Source organism: Carya illinoinensis, chromosome 5 (genome assembly GCF_018687715.1).
Source record: "Carya illinoinensis cultivar Pawnee chromosome 5, C.illinoinensisPawnee_v1, whole genome shotgun sequence".
Lineage (NCBI taxonomy): Eukaryota > Viridiplantae > Streptophyta > Magnoliopsida > Fagales > Juglandaceae > Carya > Carya illinoinensis.
In genome coordinates, this window is record NC_056756.1 from 46,065,786 (window position 1) to 46,080,060 (window position 14,275).

Genomic DNA, 14,275 nt, shown 5'->3' on the forward strand with positions numbered 1-14,275 from the left:
TAAATATTGAACTTACTTTTCCCTAAAAGATAAATTATTTTGGGTGGCACTGTGGCTCTACAGAGAGGGATTCTCCCCCAAGGTAGTTTGTTTTATTTTTTAGGACTGGTTTGGAGAGGAAGAAGAGGATTTTTTGTTTTAAATGAAAATTTAAAAAATTATTTTTTAATATTATTATTATTTTGTGATTTGAAAATTTTTAATTATTTATTATATTTTACGTAAAAATTTAAAAAAGTTGTAATGATGAGAAGTGATAAGATGAGAATTTTATGTTTCATCTCTTGTCCCAAATCTGCCATTAATTTTGTTTTTATATATATATTTTTTTACATTCTTAAAAATTGTTTTTAAAATAAAAAAAAAATCAGAGCTTAATATCATTAAGGAAAAAAAAAACAATTAATTTCTCAATGACTTTTTACCATCGTAAGCAAACAATCAGACCTCTATTCTATTGGGAATGATGAATTGATGCAAGTTGTTGATTCCATTTTGGCCACAATGTCTGATGGCAACATGAATATATATATATATATATATATATTCATCACAGGATGTACGACTCTAGAAGAATTTCTAAACGAACAATTCATGCATCCGTGATGGATTGGTTCTCAATTTCCTCTATTGCAAAGAGGAGTAGTACCACTGCGGCAGATGACCATTGGATTTCTTTTTCAGCTGAAATAGAAATATCAGGACATCAAAATCATCTGCTCGCTCACGTCAGTCCATTTTCCACGCTTAAGTTCAAATTTGTTACAGCGATATAATTTAGAGTGATTTGGGGCCAACAGAAACAAAGACAGACGAAAAAGAGATATTAAGCTGATAAGGTCATTCATAAGCAATGTTTCTCCTTACAACTTCAATAATAAGAAACTTTAGCGGACCAAAATTCCCTGCTGACTTGTATCATTATCTTTGGGAAGTCTCCCCGCAAATATCCTCTCCCTTGCCTTGCTAGCCTGCAATATCAAGAACCCAATAAACCATGAAAAAGGCAGAAAAACTCACGCAAACAACTAAAATATTAATTGAGATAAAAGTTGAAAATTAAATAAAATATTGTTAGAATATTTTTTTTTAATATTATTTTTGTTTTGAAATTTTAAAAAGTTGAATTGTTTATTTTATTTTGTGTGGAAATTTGGAAAAGTTATAATAATTAGATTAGATGAGATGAGATGAAAAGTTTTATGAAAGTGAATGAGGGCCTATTGACCATTACAATAGCGTTCATAGGCCAATTATTCCAGTGAGAACGTCCTTGATACCCTTTATCTCAAGAGGTGCTCTCATGAATTGACTAGAATATACAGGAACTGATCATACCAAGACGTGGAAGAAAAGAAGCAAATTTGAGAATTTAAGAGGCATCTTAGGAATACAGGGGGTTTCAAAACACTCCCAATTTTTCCTCACTTTTTCTCCCAAGCATCTTCACAGCAGACCAGAGCATATGGGAATCTATCAAAAAAATTGAGACATGAAAAGTGAAGGACAGACCTGTTTTTCCCAGTTTGTACGACTTGTTACAATAGAGAGCAAAACAGTCTGAACAAAAGCACCAGTTTGTATTCCAATCCAAAGGCCCCTTCCTCTATACTGCGCCCAGAAACCCAGTACTGCAGCAGCTGGAATTCCACAAAGATAGAATGCCCCCAGGTTGACATAAGCCCCTATATGCTGCCACCCAGATCCTCTAGCAACACCTGATTTAATGAAGTCTTAACATACTCTGTAAAACTTAAAAACAGACAGCTGACAAAAAGAAAGATTTTCTACCAGAAAGAACCCCTTGTAAGCTGTCAAGTATAATTGATACAGAAACGAGAGGAGCCATGATTGTTACGTAGTCCACAACTTCCTTCTCATTGCTAAAAGTGTAACCAAAAACATGCCGGCTGGCAAGAAGGGTTATGCTCACTATACTTGTCTCTGTGACTGTAAGAAACAACACAGCAAAGAGAGCTACACGAGCAGCTTGTGGGTTCCCTGCTCCTAATTCATTTGAAACTCTTGTACTAAACCAAAAAGGAGAAAAAATTTTTAGAGATGTGCAATTTAGACTACAGTAGACACCAATAAAATGTAGCAATAAACGTCTGTTACATATATGTGTGTACATGCGTGTCTCTGTCTTTGTCTGTGCATATGTTCAATTGAACAAACCTTGCTGAAAAAAACAAAAAAACAAAAAAAAAAACAAACCTTGCTGCAGCACCAAGTCCGTATGGTATCATATAGAGTGTTGAGATGGTTGTGAGACTGTAAAAAGAAGTTGATAATAAGGATCATTACCCAATGATGAAGTGAGGTTAGAATCTTTTGAGGAACGCATATTATAGTGCATAAAGACGAGAAAGTTTCAGAAGATCCAGAGTTTTCTTGATCTGAAATACTACAAGAAAATTTACCATACAGAAAGCACTGAAGTTTCTAGCTGTGGATTGGGTAAAAGCCCAGACACTAAAATAAGCAGCTCAAACGACCACCACTCAAGGCTGCATTATTAAAATGAATAAACACATCAGAGAAGAATGATATATTACAGAAAAGGAGGCTTCTACAGCCACGGCTCCCAGCTCCAGCTGGCAGTTACCGTTAGCAGTTTAATTTTTTTTTTTACATCTATTTTTTTAACGCTTTTAAATATATTTTTTTTAAAAAATTCACAACATCATTAAAAAAAAAAAAATTCCTTAATCATGAAGAAAAAAATAAAAAATAAACTAAAAATGGCCAACGGTAGCTAGGAGTGGTGGCCCTACCATTATTCTTACAGAAAAACACACAAACTTCACATTTCAACAGGAGAAAGTGACAGCAATTACCAAATCATTATAGCAGAAGGGATGGCAAATTGAAAGAACTCCCCAATTCCTTGGAACAGCTCCATAGAAATTGGAACTCGAGTTTTTGCGCAGGCAGAAGAGTACTTCATGTATAATCCAAGCAAAATCACATTTAACCAATATGAAATGTTAATAGCTAATGCTGCTCCGACGTTTCCCAGCCCAGACTTGAATACCAAAGCCCAACATAGAGGTATGTGAAAAGAAAGAGTGGCAAGAGAGCTGATAAGCATTGGCTTGACAAGACTTTGTGCCTGAAAGTATCGAACAAGTGGCTGAAGTGTTGCATATGCAAAGAGCGCAGGAACAAGCCAGATTGTGAATTTACCAGCTTCGTGTGAAATTAGAGGGTCTTGGCCTATCAAAGTTAGAAACTTCCCAATATAGATCCATATCAAAGACACGGGAAAACAGACTAAGGTCAGAGAGAATATAGCAGTGTAAGTTTGAACTCCAAGTTTCCGATACTGTTGAGCTCCATAAGCTTGCCCACTTAAAGTTTCCAGTGCACTTGCCATTCCAAACTGTTCACAGAATACAAAGTACAAATCCACTTAGTTGTTTGCAATAGAACTCTATTCATATAACTAGGTCACAAAATTCAATTTGACATCTTCTTAAGAACATTTGACTCACAGTCTAAGAATCTAGGCATTATTTCATCCATATTTTTTCTACAAGCATGAACCTGATGAAACCCATATATGTCACTAATATTTCAAAGTATACTTCTATTGTAAAATTTCATCCATTTGCTAAGCATATACTTTTCTATACTAGCATTCGTACAGGCAAGCCAAGCCATATCATGGTAGCAGAAAGTTTGGTTTAGTTTAGTACTAAACCGACCCACCATATTGATCAGCTGCAGTCAGAGGTGCATTCAAAGTAGAGCTTCCTGGGTTTAATTATTTATGCATCTCTGGGTGCAATGTATTGGTGAGAGGGCATATGCATGATAAAAGGGGTAACTTTCAAAGCTATACTAGAGATATGCCATTAACAAGCCAAAGCTCTGGCCGTTATTTTCAAGCCAAATACACCACATGGGACATAAGGGAATCATTCTCCATACATAAGCACTTTGGGAATTGCCCTCAAACCCTTTCCAACAAGCATACAAGTCCACTACCCTCCCAGACATCACCCCTGCAAGTTCGGTACTGGTAAAAATCTCAGCCCATAACACAACAAGCATACAAGTCCACCACCCTCCCAGGCATCACCCATGCTAGTTCGGTACTGTTAAAAATCTCAGCCCATAACACCCTTGCCACCTAACAGTGAAGTAAAAGATAATCCATAGATTCACAACTCTTCTTACACATGTAACATTAATCCGTCACAATGAGTTGTCTCAAGTTGTCCATAATCTATTTTCCCAAGAGATGCAGCCCAACCAAAGAAAGCAATTTTAGGCGGCACCTTACTTTTAAAAATCCACTTCCAGGGAAACCAAATATGAAGGACCATACTTAATGAGTGTCGAATTTTTTTTCAAAGATACAGGAAAAAGTGTGAAAGGGAAAATTGTTTTGAATGTACAAAAATAACAAAGCTTAAACTTCACAGCTTGTTGTTAGATAACTAAAGGGTTAACAGGGCCTTGGCACCATGATAACTTCACAGTTAGGTCTCCTACTAAATCTGTACAAATATTAAAACCAATTATGTCAATCCCTGCAAAAGATGTAGGAGCTACTAATGGACCATTTTCCTCCTTTTGTTATCAGTTGACTGTTGAGTAGAAAAGGCTCTTTACTGCATTTTGCATCGTCTTGTTTAAAATTTATGATAAGAAACTTAACCGATCACCAGAAACCCTTTTGCCAAGAAATATAAAAATGTGTAGAACTTTCCTATAGTAACTTCTTCAGAAATACTTGAAGAGCACATTATTTCTTCATGCATAATTATTACAGGCCTTCATAAGATGCAGTAAGCTATGTGCCTTCACTTTGTGCTTAGGATTTTCAAGTGTTTTGCGGAAGATTGTGCATTGAGTCGTACGCCATGTGTAACACCCAAAGTGTAACACGCACAAAATATAAATAGCACGGTAGACATTGATGTCTGTCACATCAACCATATGATCAGCGTACCTGTAGGGCTGTTCATACGGACCGGATTTTGATGAACTGCAGGTGGATAGCAGATCAAAATGGGACTATTTTCATGATGTTAGCAAATCAAAGTCCTTCAGCGATGATGTAGTAAATTAGTTCATATTTATTGTTGCGTATTGGAGTTTAATTAAAACAATGTATGTGTTGTGTATTGTTCTAAGCAAATTTGTTCAGACAATGTAATATGTAGTGGATTTTTTTATTTTTATTTTTACATGCATTTAGTTATAAAGTTCATTAGTTGTTTATAGCCTTAGCTATTCTTAACATGAATCTAGTTTTTCATTTTGATATTTTTAATCATTATGGACAATGATAAATATAGAGTTTTATATAACAAAAACTTTTTGCTTTTCAACATTATTTTTTGAAAAAGTTGTAATAAAATATAGGATTTTTTATAAACATATTTTCCTGCAAAATCTATAATAACATACAGACTTAAAAATAAAAAATAAAAAAAAATAAAAAAATAAAAAAAAAAAAAAAAAAAAAAAAAAAAAAAAAAGGGGTTCAATCCGGAACCGGAATCCAGTTTTTTTAAAACCCGGATACATCCGGGTTTCGGACCGGATCTGACCCGGCTTAACCCGGTCTGGGTTCCGGCCGGATTTGAGACCTGGGTTGCAGTCCGGGTGTACCCGGGTTCCCGAGTTGGAACCCGGATGAACAGTCTTACGTACCTGTTTGTCACTTCAGAGGGGTCACACGAGAATTACACTTCTGCATTCTCTTATCATAACATATAGTTTCTGTACCCTATAAGTTATTGTAATATCGAAACTAGAATTTTCCTTCTGCATTCTCTTATAATAACTTATAGTTTCTGTAAACTATTTTCTTGTACGACCGTTGAGGCATTTTGTAAGATGACAGTCTTAAAATTCTTTTCTCGTTTCATTTTCATTATTTTCTACCAAAAGTAATAACCAATTCACAATGCAAAACAAAACAAATTTCAAGCCTGTATCTGCTTAATGGCTAGAATTTTTTCACTCATCAAGCTAAATTGCCCCTGTAATTTGGTGAAGTTTGCTCAAATACAGCTTGGTAAACCGAGAAGAGTTAGTATAGTGCATTGTGAGAAATTGGCTACATACATGTTAGATACGGAAAGCCTATAATAAAATAGTACCAGGCTGCCCAAGTCAGGATGAACTCACCACCAGCTACCCTTTACTTTCTGTTGTGCATATCTTAAATTGTTGCTCAATCTTCTTCTTTTTTTAAAAACTTTTTTAATGTTAATCTCACTTCAAAGAAATATGGACGCCTTTCAAGAAAAAAATGGACGTGAGAAGAGCACGAAAACCATTTTAATTTTCTGATTCTAATTTGTTTTTCTCTCAGAGAAGAGACCTTTTCTTAGTCACATTTTTCTTTTTTTTTGGGGGGGTGGGGCGGCGGCGGGAAAGACTTCTCTTTGGTATATTGATAGTCGCCAATAAATTATAAAGGAAAATTCTTCTTATCATCCTCACACTTCACATACCATATTTATTTTATTTTATTTTTTATTTTTTTAATAATAAATATGAAGTATGTAGATGATAAATAAAATAATTCAATTAGTTTAATAAGAATAAAATGAAATAAAAAATATAAAAAATAAAAAATAATATTTTAATATATAAAATGTATAGTATATAGCATTCCTCAATTATAAATGCATGCCTTTTTTCAAAAAGAGAGATAATGACGAAGACTTACAAGAAGACTGAAGCCGGTGACCACAGAAAGAGATATGGCAATAGCGGTGCTAGAGAGAGCAAGTTCACCCAGATGACCCACCATCATCATTGAAATGACCTGCAACAGGTACAGTGATAGAGTCACCGCCACCATAGGAGCTGCCAAGAAACCCAACCTCTTTATCTCCTCAGTGAGCACACCCCATGTTATTGATGGAGTCTCGGTTCTTTTATCTTTTCTTCCTTTTTGTAGTAGACTCTCTTCCATGTTCTTCTCGGTGTCTCCCATGGAAGTCTTAAGCCAAAACACTCGCTCAAGTTTTGGAATGAGAGAGAGAGAGAGACGTAAAGAGCTGTCCTAACTTTTGGCATTTCAATTTTCAGAAGCTATATAAATATGAATATACAAACCAAGAAATGACACTATTGGTGCATGGTAGGCCATAATCACATAATCAACTCGGTCAGCCTTATAATTCGAATGTTTTTAATTCTAATAGTAATCAAATTAGAGAATTTAATTGGGTCTAGGAGGGTTAGACTAGGAAATTTAATTGTTTACTAATTATCCTTTCAATTATTTGAGCAGCTGGAGATAACATGATTCATACACAAAAGAACAAAAGAGAGTGTTAAGGTACATTATTCACTGTACCTACTCCCTAATTTATTGTTTAGACTTGGAATAGTAAGTATCGCGTGCATTTTTTTGTGCAAAACGCCAAATACAAACAACATACTAATTTCTTTTTAACGGACATTTTAAAAAATAAAAATATAAATATAAATATTTAAAAAATAATTAAAGAAATATAAATATTTAAAAAATAATTAAAGAAATATAAATATTATTATAATATGATGGCTAATTTAATATAAATTTAAAGTTTTAAATGATTAACTAGAAAAAAAAATTATATCTTTTTTAAATTTTAAAAATTGAAATAGCTAAACCAATTCTAATTCTCTTAATCGTTAAGGAAAACAAAACCATTTCTCAATGATTTTTTACCATCGTGAGCAAACAATCAGACCTCTATTCTCTTGGGAATGATGAATTGATGCGGGTTGTTGATTGCATTTTGGCCACAGTGTCTGACGGGAACATGAATATATATATAGAATTTTATTACGTACAAACACAATTATGTATGTATTAATATTGATTTATTTATATTTAAAAATTAAATTAATATTATTTTTAATAAAATCTACTTTTTGATCAATCACAATAAATTGGTGCACATATTAATATATAAATGTGCTTGTAATTAGACTTTTCCATATAAATATATGAAAAAATATAGTTACAAGCATAGTTATGCACTAATCTGTGCACCAATATGATGTAATTGATAAAAAAGTAGATTTTATTGAAAACAGTGTTAATTTAAATTTTAAGTATGAAAGAATCAGTATTGGTACGCAGATTAGTACGCGACTTTACTTGTATGTAGCAAAACTCTAGATATATACTAGTAGAACAAACGCCCTCTGGACGTTTGCCTAGTTTAGAAAAACATTTTATGGTAATTATATATAAATATATATATATATATACATACACATATACACACACTAAGAGTAATATTTGCTACATGTATGGCTAGATGATAAAAATAAAGAAAATAAAAATAAACTTTACATACAACTTAATGTCCTATTTAAGTATATAATCATAACAATGAGAAGTTTATATAAATTTAAAAGTTAATAAATAAACATAAATTTTATACATAAGCCAGTGTCATATTTAAAGATATAACAATAAAAGTAAGAAATTTAACAAAAAAAGATGTTAGAGTATTTATAACGTAGCTTAATTTATAAATTTGGCAGAAAGCACATTGAGCTTATTTTGGCGTAATTATCCATATTTATTTATTTTTGTACGCAAGTGTATAATCCATTCTTTTTCTGAAATTGCATTTAGCAAACATGAATGTCTTTGACTCATATAGATATTGTATTTTTTTATGTTATTACCATTTGGACTTCCTTGGTTATTAATGCTATGGTTTTCATTATTTCTAAACAGAATGGAAGGTTTTTACAAATTAGCTACAAATTAAAAACAATATTCGCTATTTATTTTAATGAATAATTTTTCTAATGCTTTTTTTTCTTTTTTTGGTTTCAAATGAAAAAAAAAAAAAACACATTATTATATGTTCATTTACTTAGCTATTATTACATAGTTCATTTAAATTTTTTTTACTTAATATATGAATTTTGCATAAAATTGTACTAAGAGTTTAAAATATAAAAAAATAAAATTTAAAACGTTGTAAAATTTTATTTGTTTTATAAAAAATTTCCAGTTTAGTAATATACTATAGAAAAATATAAAAGATAATGTGTTAGTTGGGGCTAACCGTGCAATACGGGAAAATGGGAAAAAAAATTATAAATGGACTAAATTGAAATATGGAAGAAAATAAAAAAAAAAATAGTTCAAAAAAAATTTTTGAACATTAGATGTTATTACAAATAATTAGAATATATAAAAATGTTAGACGAAAATATTATTCATCTAATATTTACATTTTTATATATAGTAGATATTTTTGTTATATTTTGTTTTTTATATAATAAAAATTTAAAAAATAAAATATAACAAAATTCAAAACATTAGTTTATGACATTATTATGTTTGCATGGAAATCTTGACAACTCTTAAACTGTTGACCATGTAATTAATTTGCAATAACTTAGATGGGAACATTGGCAGCCAAGTTAATCTATACTTTTAATGTATTTGACTGGTATTGACTGTGAGGGGCTAAAATCTCTAGGCCTAGGGCCAGGGCCAGCTCATTTGGTTGGATGCTAGAAGATTAGAGGGGACAAGATGTGAGAGCAGGCATGGGGTGTTAAGAAGGGATGAGAAGACAGAAATTAATGCAGGAAGTATCAGGGGCATTTAAAATGGAAAAGCTCTCTCTCCATGGTTTCTCTCTCGATTTCTTCTTTTCCTTCAACTCCACTTCCAATCTTCAGATCAAAGGCTCCAATGTAAGGATTATCCTCCAATAAATATATATTCAGAGCCATTATTATATAATGAGATATGAGAGACTGTAACAAGAACAAAAATATTATAGTAAATTTTCTCTCCCCAAACTCGTGGACGTAGGCCTAGCGTTGAACCATGTAAATTGTTATGTCCAATTCTCTCTATTTTCTCTACACTCGCTTTTTATTCATCGCCATGTACGCACGCACCGAAGCAGTATGGCTCCACCGGAATACTGCTTGGAGGCCCAAACAACACCGATAAAGGCCCAGATCGCATCAATGGAACGGGAATAACTATTTCTCCCCCTCCAGCCTATTGAACGATTTTTATGTCGTCAACAAGCATCATATTTTTTTTTTATGTCACTACCATTTGTTTTTCTTTAGTTATTAACGCTGCAGTTTCTATTATTTCTAAATAAAATGGAAAGTTTCTTCAAACTAACTACAAACTAAAAATAATAAGCATTCTTTTGAAAATAAAACAATCGCAAACCTTGTACCTACACCTATTCGACTGAATCTTCTCAAGTAGAAAAGTAATTAATTCGAGTTTGTTGCGGAGCAGTGGATTAATAATGAATAAATTCTTTTTTCCATCATAGACTTTTTTCTTGCTAACTTAGTGTTATAAGTCTCCTGCATCCTATCAATTACTCTTCCATTACGATTAAAGAAACCAATTGATTATATTCACTGAGATTAAAGAAACCAATTAACAAGGTGGTGGTTGGAACGATGGAACCAAATCAAGCACTCACTTTGGGGGGCTGGAACGACCAGAACTTAGATAATGGTGCTTTCACTGGTAGATGGAACAAAAGAACTTTATCAATGAACGAGGATGATAGAAATACGGCGAACAATTAGGAATTAATCTATATACTTTTCATAAGAATAAGTGGGGCAAATCAACAATAGCTACAAAAATTAAAAAAATTAATTAGCAAGGCGCTGCCTAAAATAACCAGGATTTAACTTGTGATTGGGTACAGAGATTAAAACTAATCTTGGAAATAAGGTTGTTCCATAGGCTCAATCAAATGTTATTGATAGGGGTTAAACTTTTAGTTACAATCAATCAAAAGATGTAAAAGGAAAATCTAATAGGACTAACAAACCAACTTATTCGTAGAATTAAGAAACATATATATATATATATATATATATATATAAATATATATATAATTAGCATATATATTAGTTTGACCTATGTTCAGAGCTTTTGTACTTGTACACAATCGGTTCTATTTTCTGGTGTACACAGGAATGGTCTAAGTGAACTGTATGGACCCCAATATTATACTTAAAATAACTGTACATGGCTTTATATTATTAACTACATAAACATTAGAAGTTTTAGTACAATGATTGGTTGCATCAATAATATGGATCAAAACATAAAGCGATATATAATTTAAACTCAACATATTTCTCTTTTCTTTTTCAGAGAATCTCTTCTTTTTTCTTGTCTAATTCAACAACATACCAATTTCTTTTTAACGGGCATTTTTCAAGCTCTTCAAGATTTATTTATAAGGAAAGTTAGATAAAAATTAGAAGAATGTGTGTTAATGATGTTTAAATGCATTTCTATATTTAATAATGTTGTCTTTCCGGTCAACATAAAAATTATGAAAGATTATAAATTCTAGATTAATTTGTGAGTGTCATCTAAAAAAGATTTGAGAAGTTGTCAAAGATATAGGTAGACGTGAATATATATGGGAGATAATGATACAATACCTAACGAATATTACATGCATTTATGGCAAAAGCAAAAATAGTGTAAAAGGCAAATTTCGAAGGTAGCCTGGGTTTTTATTTCCGAGGCGAACTGCAGGTACGTGTAAGACTTGTTCACTCAATCAACTAAGCTCCTGCCACTCTTCAATCAGCGTACTTGGACGACCAAGATTCATGGCTTTCCTCAGCCAATTCGAGACCTGTGTTGACAGACCCGTGATAGGCATAACTGCCCGTATAAAAGATATTTTTTCATCAGACTTCATATCACGTTCGAGATATCCAAGTATTCAGATTCTCTCTCTGTAAGCAAAAATACAAAAAGTTTATTTCTAAAGAAATTCATACAGATTATATTAAATTAAATAAATTAGTTAATACGTCTTAAGAATAGAAGAAATTTATTAAAAACAATCAATCCCTCGTGAGGAAAAAAAAAAAATTTGTACAACAAACATATGATGTCAAGTATTTTTTTTTATAGAAAAATGATATTTATAATTATAAATTGTACAAATGCCACATAATCTATTTAGAAAAAGTGAATTAATACATGATCTATAAAAAAAAAAATTAACTTTTTAATCGTATATCTTATTATTTTTAAAACGATTACATGATATTTACGCATTTTACGACTTTATGTAACATAACTCTTTTTTAAATTGCATATGTATTTATATGAATATTAAAAAATAGAATAAGATTTTTTCATATGAAAAAGGAGCATGTATCAGGAAGTAGAGAACGAGTGAAAAAAAAAAAAAGAAGTAGAGGAAGAACAAGAGAATTAAAGAACAGTAAAATAAGAACAAAATCAGCAGATCGGTACAAAAAACACATTAGAAACAAGAAACAAAAAAAAATGTATAGTTATATTTGTTAAATAAGAAAATATTGATATATTAATAATAATAATAATAATAGTTCAGATAAAAAAATTCAATATTTATAGAATAAAAAGTGGAAGAAAATAAAATAATGCAATAAATTGAATCTGTTAGTAATATTGTTTTTAATAATTCTATTAATAACTTCATGAATATCACATTTTTATTAATATAAAATTCATATTTAAAAAATAGTATTAAATGTTGGAAATATCAAATTTTTTAGTACAAAATTGAACCAATTTTTTTTCTAAAATTTATTGTTTTCTTTAATATAAAACAACCACAAAAATATATACAAAACCCACCTTCTTTCCTGTGCCGTTTAAACAAAGTTGAAAACTGTAGTAATTTTTTTTGTCCTTTTCTTCTATCTCCCTCTTACTCTCTCACAGAAATTTTATATTTTCTTCTCTCTCTCCTAACGCTATCTTCTACATTTCTATCACAAAATCACGTACGGATGCACCGTTTATAGCAAAAAAACCTAGCCATTTATCCTTTTCTCCTCTCTCCGTCACTTCTCATTTTCTCCCAACACATCCTCTCCCTCCTCTCCTCTCCTGTCCTGTCATGTTACCCCTAAATAATTAATTTGCACTGTCCATTTAATCCAACCACTAGTAATTATCATCATTCTTTCAGAAGTCTAATTCTAGCATATTCAATTTATGTTACTTTTTAATCTACTTTTGACGAGTCTTTAGCTTAGGTTGTTATTTTATATTATGGGATTAGTGGCCAGTTGTACGTAGTGGGTAAACATGATGGTAGTGGGTCTAGATTTATTTGTTGGTTAGTTATTATTTGAGTTATATTTAAAGTTATCTTATTAATGAGGAGGAGAACTTCATTTGGCTTATTATCGTATAATTGGAGGCACTGGTCCTTGAAGTACCAGATTTCTTTATTTATACTTGAGAGTTCGTAACATCTCCTTCCTCTCTCTCTCTCTCTCTCAGATTCCCTGTGCACAGCCACCAAATCTGCTACCGTGAGCCACCATCGTCGCCTCCAGCCACCGCCAGTCAGAACCTCGCCGCTGCCACCACCTCCTTCCTCTCCTCCACACGCCGACGCAGCCCCCTCTTCCCACACGGCCTCTCTATCGTTGCCTTTGAAGAAAATGGTAAATTTCTAAAATTTTATTTTTGAAGGGTTTTTTTTTTTTTTTTGGTTAAAAGTGAGTTTGTTTTTGGGTTTCTGGGTTGAATGTTAAATCTGTTTTTCTTTCTTGTGGAGGTGTTTTTTGATTTTTTTTTATTCATCCCGTTTCTTTTCTGTAGATGGGATCTTAATGTCAAGAGCAGTTAAGACTTATTTCACCATCTCGTGTGTTAGCCATTCTGTTTGGGTGGTTTTTTTTTTTTTTTTTTTTCTCATGGATATTTTTGGGTTTCTCGGTTGGATCTGTTATTTGTTGGGTCTCTGTTTGCCTCTGGGATCTGTTTCTTTTGTTGGATCGTGACACTGGGGCCGCCAAGCCGATGTGGTAGGGATGTATCATGCTTGGGGTGTCTCTGTTTCTCGTGTTTGGCTCTCATGTATTGTGAAGATTTGGTTCTTCAATTTGGTTGTTTCTCGAGTTCTCTCTCCCTCTGTTTCTTAGTGTCTGCCTCCCATATTTTGTGAAGATTTCATTATTTAATTTTAATGTGTGAGAATATGTCCTGACCATGTCGAATTTAAGATGTATAAATTTTAATGCCAAGGAGAAGCACTTACCGGAGCTGTAGCAGCAGAGGAAGACGACGGTGAAGGCAATGAAGTTCAGTTCATGACCCTTCTCTCTCTGCCCATCGTGCCGATCCACTCTCCTCTGCCTACCAGGGAATGCCGAGATTTAGAAGGAGGAGCAATTCGAAACAGACAAATTTCAGTCGTGAAGAAGTTTCAATCTAACAGATGAAGCGATAACAACGTAAATGTAAATAGACAATAAT

The 14,275-nt window shown here is 32.4% G+C and overlaps 1 protein-coding gene and 1 long non-coding RNA gene across 2 annotated transcripts; both read right to left on the reverse strand.

The window, feature by feature from the left end:
- Window positions 1–701: 701 nt before the first annotated feature.
- LOC122311663 (protein DETOXIFICATION 12-like) lies at window positions 702–7,060 on the reverse strand. The gene is made up of 7 exons (XM_043126297.1): window positions 6,698–7,060; window positions 2,841–3,385; window positions 2,424–2,510; window positions 2,218–2,274; window positions 1,792–2,030; window positions 1,513–1,718; window positions 702–971 (listed from the first exon to the last, which is right to left on the reverse strand). Exons 1-7 carry the CDS (start codon window positions 6,965–6,967, stop codon window positions 888–890), a joined length of 1,488 nt encoding a protein of 495 aa, XP_042982231.1. The 5' UTR covers window positions 6,968–7,060; the 3' UTR covers window positions 702–887.
- A 4,300-nt stretch (window positions 7,061–11,360) lies between these two features.
- Window positions 11,361–14,194, reverse strand: LOC122310685. Its single transcript, XR_006242658.1, has 2 exons — window positions 14,058–14,194; window positions 11,361–11,745 (listed from the first exon to the last, which is right to left on the reverse strand). It is a non-coding gene; the product is annotated as an uncharacterized LOC122310685 (long non-coding RNA).
- Window positions 14,195–14,275: the final 81 nt, after the last annotated feature.